We start from the raw sequence: 10426 nt of genomic DNA, 5'->3' as shown, positions 1-10426 counted from the left end.
CTCCGTCTCAAAAAAAAAAAAAAAAAAAAAAGTTGGCCGGGCGCGGTGGCTCAAGCCTGTAATCCCAGCACTTTGGGAGGCCGAGACGGGCGGATCATGAGGTCAGGAGATTGAGACCATCCTGGCAAACACGGTGAAACCCCGTCCCTACTAAAAATGCAAAAAACTAGCTGGGCGAGGTGGCGGACGCCTGTAGTCCCAGCTACTCCGGAGGCTGAGGCAGGAGAATGGCATAAAACCCGGGAGGCGGAGCTTGCAGTGAGCTGAGATCCGGCCACTGCACTCCAGCCCAGGAGACACAGCAAGACTCCGTCTCAAAAAAAATAAAAAATTAAAAATAATAAAAATAATAAAAATTAAAAAAAAAAGTAAGAAGAAACACTACACGTAATCTAATACATTCAAGATATTATTTCAACATGGAATCAATCTTGTTTATTTATTTATAGAGACGAGGTCTCGCCATGTCGCCCAAGCTGGTCTCAAACTCCTGTGCTCAAGCAATCCACCCTCCTCAGCCACCCAAGGTGCTGGGATTACAGGCAAGAGCCACCGTGCCTGTCCATAATCAATCTAAAAAATGATTAACTTGACATTTTTCACTCTTTTTTCACACTAAGTCTATCAATGGATAGTGCTGTCCTAGTCGTAGAGTTTCCCATAGTCTGGACCTGACCGATGCATCCTTGTGGTATCATTTCTTGTGTTCCTGTGTCCCCTGGGTTTCCTCCAAAGTGGGACTCAGCTGAAGTTCGAGCAGATTCAGGTTTGGGTGTAAGGCCAGAACCTTCCTATGTGGGGCTGCTGTATACCTCCACCAGGAAGCACCTCCTCTCCAGATACCAGCAGCTGTTTCTAATCAACACTCAGACATATTCATTCATTAGAGATTGCAAAATGGCAATAGTCTCATTTCTTTTTTTTTTTTTTTTTTGAGACAGAGTCTCGTTCTGTCACCCAGGCATGCTCTTGGCTCACTGCAACCTCCACCTCCCAGGTTCAAGCAATTATCCTGCCTCAGCCTCCCAAAGAGCTGGGATTACCAGCACCCACCATCACCCTGACTAATTTTCGTATTTTTACTAGAGATGGGGCTTCATCACGTTGGCCAGGCTGATCTTGAACTCCTGACCTCAAGTGATCCACCTGCCTCAGCCTTCCAAAGTGCTGGGATTATAGGCATGAGCTACGGCTCCCGGCCTCCTAGTTTTCGTGATGCTTCCTTCATTTGACAAATGAGTATGAGTGCCTACTGTGTGTCAGGCACTGCCCTAGTCCTGAAGGTACAGCAGTGAACAAGACAGAGAGCCCACTGTGGGGGCCGATAGTCCAGTGGGAAGGGGCAGATGCAAATAATGAAATACACAAAGTAATTGTAGGTTATAATCTGTGGTCTGAAGAGCGTGGGAGTGAGCAGGGTGTGGTAAGCCCTGTAAACCGGCTAGTGGAGGAAGGCCTTCTGCAGGGGGGGACAGCGAAGCTGAGAGTTGAAAGGTACCATATGAATCAGGGAGGCTGTGGTGTCCCAGGCAAAGGGGACAGTAAATGGAAACGCTGAAAGATGGGAACAAGAGAGACAGAGAGCAGCCTGCGCAACATGGCGAAACCCTGTCCCTACAAAAAATACAAAAATTAGCCAGGCATCGTGGCCTGTGCCTGAAGTCCTAGCTACTTGGGAGGCTGAGGCAAGAGAATCACTTGAACCCAGGAGGAAGAGGTTGCTGTGAGCCGAGATTGTGCCATTGCACTCCATGACAAGAGCGAAATTCTGTCTCAAAAAAGTAAAAATAAAAATACAAAAATTAGCTAGGCATGGTGGTGCATGTCTGTAGTCCCAGCTACTTGGGAGGCTAAGGCAAGAGAATTGCTTGAACCCAGGAGGCGGAGGTTGCAGTGAGCCGAGATCATGCCACTGCACTCCAGCCTGGGCAACAGAGTGAGACTCTCTCAAAAATAAAATAAAATAATAAAATAAAATATAAAGTAAAATACTAGCCAGGCACGATGACTTATGCCTGTAATCTCGGCAATTTGGGAGGCTGAGGTGGGAGGATCGCTTGAGCCCAGGAGTTCAAACATAATGAGACCTTGTCTCTACAAAAAACTGTTTAAAAAATTACCTGGGTATGGTGGTGCATGCCTGTGGTTGCAACTTGGAAGGCTAAGATGGGAGGATCACTTGAGCCCAGGAGGTCGAGGCTATGGCAAGCCATGATCACTCCATTACACTCCGGCCTAGGTAGTAGAGATAGACTTTGTCTCAAAAAATTAATAATAGGGGGCCGGGCGCGGTGGCTCAAGCCTGTAATCCCAGCACTTTGGGAGGCCGAGACGGGCGGATCACGAGGTCAGGAGTTCGAGACCATCCTGGCTAACACGGTGAAACCCCGTCTCTACTAAAAAATACAAAAAAGCTAGCCGGGCGAGGTGGCTGGCGCCTGTAGTCCCAGCTACTCGGGAGGCTGAGGCAGGAGAATGGCGTAAACCCGGGAGGCGGAGCTTGCAGTGAGCTGAGATCTGGCCACTGCACTCCAGCCCGAGGGACAGAGCGAGACTCCGTCTCAAAAAAAAAAAAAAAAAAAAATTAATAATAAAATAAAACAACTAAAAGACTATAAGTAGACTATAAGTAACACAAAGAAAGGATAAATGCCGGAGGGAATGGATACCCCATCAACCCTGATGTGAGTACGTATTGCGTGCCTGTATCAAAATAGTTCACCTGCCCCATATACAACTACTATGTACCCACAAAAGTGAAAAATAAAAAGGCCTGGCTCACTCCTGGAATCCCAACATTTTGGGAGACCAAGGCAGGCGGATCACTTGAGATCAGGAGTTCAAGACCAGCCTGGCCAACATGGCGAAACCCCATCTCTACTAAAAATACAAAAATTAGCTGGGCGTGGTGACACATGCCTGTAATCTCAGCTACTCGGAAGACTGAGGCAGGAGAATCGCTGAACCCTGGAGGCAGAAGTTTCAGTGAGCCAAGATCACACCACTGCACTCCAGCCTGGGTGACAGAGCAAGACTCTGTCTCAAAAAAAAAAAAGTAAAAATAATGTTGTTTTTTAAATAGGCCAGGTGTGGTGGCTCACGCCTGTAATCCCAGCATTTTGGGAGGCCCAGGCGGGCAGATCATCTGAGGTCAGGAGTTCGAGGTCAGCCTGACCAACATGGCAAAACCCTGTCTCTACTAAAAATACAGAATTAGCCAGTGCGGTGGCACATGCCTGTAGTCCCAGCTACTCAGGAGGCTGAGACAGGAGAATCACTTGAACCCAGGAGGTGGAGACTGCAGTGAGCCAAGATCGTGCCACTGCACTCCAGCCTGGGAAAGACACAGCAAGACTCTGTCTCAAATAATAATAAATAAATAAATAAATAAATAAATAAATAAATAAATAAATAAATAAAATAAAGGGATGGGCAATGGATGATGACAAAGACAGACCAGCAAATCACAAGAGCAGAGTCTAGGAGTGAATGGAAGTGATAGTGTCCCAGGTCCCTGTGGAGAGATGCGCTTTTTTTTTTTTTGCACAGGGTCTCACTCTTATTGCCCAGGCTAGGTGCAATGGCACAATCTTGGCTCACTGCAACCTCCGCCTCACAGGTTCAAGCTATTCTCCTGCCTCATCCTCCCAAGTAGCTGGGATTATAGGCACGCACCACCATGCCTAGCTAATTTTTGTATTTTTAGTAGAGACAGGATTTCACCATGTTGTCCAGGCTGGTCTTGAACTCCTGACCTCAGGTGATCCACCCGCCTTGGCCTCCCAAAGTCCTGGGATTACAGGCATGAACCACTGCGCCTGGCCAGAGGTGGGTTTTTGAGACAGACAGTATCACACTGCTCATGATAGAGGGGGAGGCAGGCAGATGAGGTGAGGGCAGTAGGTGAGGGGTTCCGGTGTGATTATGTCTCCATGCTCTGTGGTTTCTAGAGCCCTTCATGATTTGCAAAGCGTGTTACTCATTTAGAAAGCATTTTGCAAAGTTCTGGGGTTTTTACAAAGCACTTTTGAGAGCCAGAAAATTTTGCTTCTGTTCATACCCCAGAGCAACATTTCTCACACTGCATATTGCAACCCATCTGTAGGTAATGAAATTAATTTAGCAACGCATAACTCGTGACCAGCATCTTTAGAAATAAAATAGAACATTGCAGAGTGTGCTACACAGCAAAGGTCAGAATTTCTCATGAAACCTTTTTTTTTTTTTTTTTTGAGTCACATTGTAAAGTGTATTCTTACGTTGAGTGTGGTCAAGAACATTTTATGCTGCTCTAGAGAACCTCTTGCAAAAATGCATGGGCAATCAGCACAAGAATGTTCAAGAAAAATGTTGTCTGTAAAAAAAATCTGTGGGTGAACTTGGTGATTTATGCTTGTAATCCCAACACTTTGGGATGCAGAGGAGGGCAAATCACCTGAGTTCAGGAGTTTGGGACAAGCCTGGGCAACATGGCAAAACCCCGTCTACAAAAAAATACAAAAATTCACCAGGCACAGTGGCACGCACCTGTAGTCCTAGCTACTCAGGAGGCTGAAGCACGAGACTCATTTGACCCTGGGAGGTGGAGGCTGCAATGAGCTGAGATTGTGCCACTGCACCACCCCAGCCTGGGTGACAGAGCGAGACCCAGTCTCAGGAGAAAAAAAAAAAAAAAAAAATCTGGAAGCAAGCTACATTTCCATCAGCAGGATAACAGATAAAGAGTGTTATGGCTGGGCGTGGTGGCTCACACCTGTCACCCCTGCACTTTGGGAGGCAGAGGCGGGTGGATCACCTGAGGACAGGACCTGAGTTCGAGACCAGCCTGGCCAACATGATGAAACCCCATCTCACTAAAAATACAAAAAATTAGCCGGATGTGGTGGCAGGAGCCTGTAATCCCAGCTACTCAGGAGGCTAAGGCAGGAGAATCACTTGAACCTGGGAGGTAGAGGTTGCAGTGAGCCGAGATCACGCCACTGCACTCCAGCCTGGGCGACAAGAGCGAAACTCCGTCTCAAAAAAAAAAACAAAAAACACAAGTTTCAGCTGAAGTGGGAGGATCCCTTGAGCCCAGGAGTTTGAGACCAGCCTTGGCAACATAGGGAGACCCTATCTCTACAAAAAAAATAATAATAAATAAAAAAAGTTAAAATTAGCCAGGTGTAGTGGTGTATGCCTATAGTCCCAGCTAGTCTGGAGGCTGGGCAGTTGAGCCCAGGGGTTGGGATGGGGGCAAGAGGGATGTGTTGAGGCTGTGGTGAGCCGTGATAATGCCACTGCACTCCAGCCTGGGCGATACAGCGATACCGTGTCTAAAAAAAGAGAGAGAATTGAGGCTCTCCAGGTCACCCCACTGACCTCCCTGCCCGTCCCTAGGCAATGGACAGCCAGAAGCAGTTCAGTGGTCCAGAAATCCAGTTCCTGCTTTCGTGCTCCGAAGCGGATGAGAACGAGATGATCAACTGCGAGGAGTTCGCCAACCGCTTCCAGGAGCCAGCTCGCGACATCGGCTTCAACGTGGCCGTGCTGCTGACCAACCTGTCAGAGCATGTGCCGCATGACCCGCGCCTGCACAACTTCCTGGAGCTGGCCGAGAGCATCCTCGAGTACTTCCGCCCCTACCTGGGCCGCATCGAGATCATGGGCGCCTCGCGCCGCATCGAGCGCATCTACTTCGAGATCTCGGAGACCAACCGCGCCCAGTGGGAGATGCCTCAGGTCGGGGGACACGCGCGCGTGCATGCTCACCTCCTGGGGCTTCGGGCGTGCGGGTGCTCACTTCCTGCACGCTCGGACCCCACAGGGGACTGTGCGTGCCTCCCATATCTGCCCCTACTCTGGCAAGCCCACGCCCACCCTTTTGTACACATTTTGCCCTGCTGTGCCCTTGCACATCCCTGGCTCGCCCCTGGCCATTTCTTGCATACCTGGACCACACAAGGATGCACAGCCCTTGGGCATGAAGCAGGGTCAGTGTGTCCTGACTGTGGCTGCTCACATGCCATGCCCCTACACGCACACCCTGGGAGCTCTGGCAGGCCCTTATAGCCCTGATGCAGCCCTACCCACACTGTCACCTCCTTGAACCCGCATGGCAATACACCCCTCGCTCACCTTCCCAGCAGCCCCGGTGTGCCCTCTCTGGGTCCTGGCCCGCTCATGCTCACGCTTGTACACGCTCGCCTTGGGGGCTCTGGGGTGCCCTGGCATGCTGACCCACCCTTCACCAGTCATCACGTGTGCCCCCAGATGCATTCTGAAGTCCTAGCACACGATGTGTACCCCCACTTATTCTGGGCCCACACGTGGGTGCACACCTCTTGCACGCACACCTCTTGCACACACACCGAGGATGTCAGTGAGCCCTCCCAGAACCCTGGCATGCCTCATTCGTTCACTGCCCACTTGCCCTCACTGTAACCCTGGCACAACCATGCTCACCCACGCACACTTGGGCCACGGTCTCAGGCTCACCCACAAGAGCCCCCAGACCCACTCTCTAACCTGACGCCCTATCTCAGCTCCTCCTATGCCCAGCCCACAAATGCTTGAACATCCCTCACACACTCACTTGCCCCGAGGGTACACTCATGTGGTCCCAGCATGTCCCCAGCACAGCTGGCACACCTGGCTGACATATGGTTCCCCTCCCCATTCCCTCACACTCCCCACATGGCCCTGACACACCCTCACCACATTCTTTTGCACACACATTTGCTTGTTGTTCCTCAGATGACCCCAGGTACATGCACACCCCTCCTTGTCTCACACTCATAGCCCAGGAGGCTTGCGCCCCCATCACCCCATCACCTCCTTCACGACTGGGCCCTTCATATGTCTCCTCAGGGGACACCAGCTCATGCACGCGGGCTCATGTCCCACACAGAGCCCTGTCCTCATGTTCTGGGAGCCAGTACACAAACCCTTGGCTCCCCTTCACACATTCATGCCTGCCTCATGCACACTGCATAACTGCAGATCCCTCTCACACTCATACTCCTCCTGTCCCCCCATAGAGTCCCAGGCCCTTGCACACCTGCCCCATGTGCCCACGCCCACTGTGCACACTGAGCCTCTCATGGTTGCACACTTCCGGCATCCTCCCATGCCGCCACGCCCTCCTTGCACCTGATCCCTCCCTGGCCGCTGGTGTCTCCTCACATACTCCGCAGGAACCCTTGAGATCTTGCACACTCATCTATGCCTCTTGGGACCCCACTGCATACACACCCCCATCTGGCACACACGTGGTTGCAGCATCCTGGCACCCAGGATGTCTGCACATTCCTGCCTCTGCAGGAAGCCCCTATTCACCACGGCCCTTCCCACTCCTTGCACGTGCTGGGGGAGCTCTGCCCTCCTCTCTTCCTCTGCCCCTGCGTGCTTCCCACACGAACACTCTTTCCCTTAGTGCTGTTCCTCCAAACGCCCGCTGCCTTCTGCTCACCCCTTCCCATTCCACGTTCCCCTGCTCCTCAGGCATCCACGTGTGCCCATGTGGCCTCAGAGCACCTGGGTGGCAGTATAATAATAGGGAACACTGTACGGTGTTGTCATCGTTGTTTTTGGAGACGGAGTTTTGCTCTTGTCACCCAGGCTGGAGTGCAATGGCACGATCTCGGCTCACTGCAACCTCCACCTCCTGGGTTCAAGTAGTTCTCCTGTCTCAGCCTCCCGAGTAGCTGAGATTACAGCCATGTGCTAATTTTTATATTTTCAGTAGAGGCGGGATTTTGCCATGTTGGCCAGGCTGGTCTTGAACCCCTGACCTCAGGTGATCCGCTCACCTTGGCCTCCCAAAGTGCTGGGATTACAGGCGTGAGCCACCATGGCCTGCCCACTATATGGCATTTATCAGGCACTGGGAGCTGTTCTAATCATGCAGCATCTACTAACTAATTTAACCCTCACACCAACCTTATAATGTAGGTCTTATTATGCCCATTTTGCAGAGGGAAAACGGAGGTCCAGAGAGTTAATTCAGAATCACCCAGCTACTCAGTGGCAGAATCAGGATTTGAACCCAGGCAGGCTGGCTGCCTTTGCCTTCAAGCACTATGCTCCTCCTCTCAAGGAAGCTAAATACATCCATTCTGGAGCCAGCTCACTGGGATTTCAAATCCTATATGTGCTACCTCATCTGTGTCACCTGGACATGTAACTTTCTGAGCCTCCCTCTCCTCATCTGTAAAATGGGAAGAAAACCCGCTAGCCTTAGGCTTGTTTGTGAGGATTAAATGAGTTTTATGGAAACTGCTTGTCTGGGGCCTGGCCTTACTGAAGCATTTACAGGAGCACCTGCAATGAGTGCTCTCTATAAAGCGCTCTCTATAGGTTTGCTACTGATAATCAAGACAACAACATGGCCGGGTGCTGTGGCTCCTGCCCGTACTCCCAGCACTTTGGGAGGCCAAGGCCAGAGGAGTGCTTGAGGCCAGGAGTTCGACACCAGCCTGACCAACACAGCCAGACCCTGTCTCTGCAAAAATTTTTTTTTAGAAATTAGCAGGCCAGTCATAGTGGCTCATGCCTGTAATCCCAGCACTTTGGGAAGCTGAGGCGGGCAGATCACTTGAGGCCGGGAGTTCAACATCAGCCTGGCCAACATGGCAAAACCCTGTCTCCACTGAAAATTCAAAAACAGCCCAGCATGGTGTTGGGAGCCTGTAATCCTAGCTACTCAAGAGGCCTAGGCATGGGGATCGCTTGAACCCTGGGGGCGAAGGTTGCAGTGAGCCCAGATAGCATCACTTCATTCCAGCTTGGGAGACAGAGCTAGATCCTTTTTTTTTTTTTCTGAGATGGAGTCTTGCTCTGTCGCCCAGGCTCGAGTGTAGTGGCGAGATCTCGGCTCACTGCAACCTCTGCCTCACGGGTTAGAGTAATTCTCCTACCTCAGCCTCCCGAGTAGCTGGGATTACAGGGGTGCGCCACCAGGGCGGCTGATTTTTGCATTTTTAGTAGATACGGGGGTTTCACCATGTTGGCCAGGCTGGTCTCAAACTCCTGACCTCAAGTGATCTGCCCGCCTCGGTTTCCCAAAGTGCTGTGATTACAGGCGGAGCCACCGCGCCCGACCTGACCCTGTCTCAAAACAGAGTAACAATGCATTTAGAACAGCGCCTGCAGCGGTGACCCCTTGTAGCTGCCACTGCTGCTGTCCGAGCCCCCGCTGACGGTGCCCCTATCCTGTCTGCCGCCCCGTGCTTCAGGTGAAGGAGTCCAAGCGCCAGTTCATCTTCGACGTGGTGAACGAGGGCGGCGAGGCCGAGAAGATGGAACTCTTCGTGAGTTTCTGCGAGGACACCATCTTCGAGATGCAGATCGCCGCGCAGATCTCGGAGCCCGAAGGCGAGCCGGAGACCGACGAGGACGAGGGCGCAGCGGAGGCGGGCGTGGAGGGCGCGGAGGAGAGCGCGGCGGGGCCCGAGGGCACGGCGGCCACGGCGGCGGCAGGGGCGACAGCGCGGGTGGTGGTGGCCATGGGCCGGGCCCTGCGCGGCCTCAGCTACCGTAGCCTGCGGCGGCGCGTGCGGCGGCTGCGGCGGCTCACGGCCCGCGAGGCGGCCACCGCGGTGGCGGCGCTGCTCTGGGCAGCCGTGAGACGCGCGGGGGCCGCTGGCGCGGGGGCGGCGGCGGGCGCCCTGGGCCTGCTCTGGGGTTCGCTGTTCGGCGGCGGCCTGGTGGAGGGCGCCAAGAAGGTGACGGTGACCGAGCTCCTGGCGGGCATGCCCGACCCCACCAGCGACGAGGTGCACGGCGAGCAGCCGGCCGGGCCCGGCGGAGACGCAGACGGCGAGGGTGCCAGCGAGGGCGCAGGAGACGCCGCGGAGGGCACTGGAGACGAGGAGGAGGCGGTGGACGAGGCCGGGCCGGGCGGCGCCGACGGGGCGGTGGCCGTGACGGATGGGGGCCCCTTCCGGCCCGAAGGGGCTGGCGGTCTCGGGGACATGGGAGACACGACGCCTGTGGAACCGCCCACGCCCGAGGGCTCTCCCATCCTCAAGAGGAAGCTGGGGGTGAGAGAGCAGGCGGGGGCTTTGGGGTTTTGGAAAGATGGGGGATTGGAGGGAGGTAGAGAGCCCGACTGGGTATAAACACACCGAGAGGAGAGAGGGATAGGCACACGCAGGGCGCACGCACCCACGGAGGACGCACCCATGGAGGACGCACACGGGGACAGAGCGGGCGCCGGGCAAGAGAGACGCTCAGAGACAGAGGGATACACAGACGCACAGAGAGACTCAGAGATGGAGACCTGGAGAAGGGGCCGGGGAGAGGTACAGAAAATGATACCTGGAGAGCCAGAAAGAGTAAGAAACCCAGAGACCAAATTAGAAGGCAAGAAAGACCAAAACGAAGCCGGCTGCGGTGGCTCACATCTGTGATCCCAGCACTTTGGGAGGCCAAGGCGGGCGGATCA

General features: G+C 53.4%; 1 protein-coding gene across 2 annotated transcripts in view; it reads left to right on the top strand.

The window, feature by feature from the left end:
- Window positions 1-10426, top strand: part of RYR1 (ryanodine receptor 1) — a 166725-nt gene that overhangs the window by 137408 nt on the left and 18891 nt on the right. For both annotated transcript variants that reach the window (XM_026447688.2, XM_026447687.2), the window contains 2 exons: window positions 5380-5721; window positions 9216-10022. In XM_026447688.2, coding sequence (XP_026303473.1) covers window positions 5380-5721; window positions 9216-10022 — 1149 coding nt within the window. The remainder of the gene's footprint in view (window positions 1-5379; window positions 5722-9215; window positions 10023-10426) is intronic.

Source organism: Piliocolobus tephrosceles, chromosome 21, assembly GCF_002776525.5.
Source record: "Piliocolobus tephrosceles isolate RC106 chromosome 21, ASM277652v3, whole genome shotgun sequence".
Classification (NCBI taxonomy): domain Eukaryota; kingdom Metazoa; phylum Chordata; class Mammalia; order Primates; family Cercopithecidae; genus Piliocolobus; species Piliocolobus tephrosceles.
This window is presented reverse-complemented; position numbering and strand designations above follow the sequence as displayed.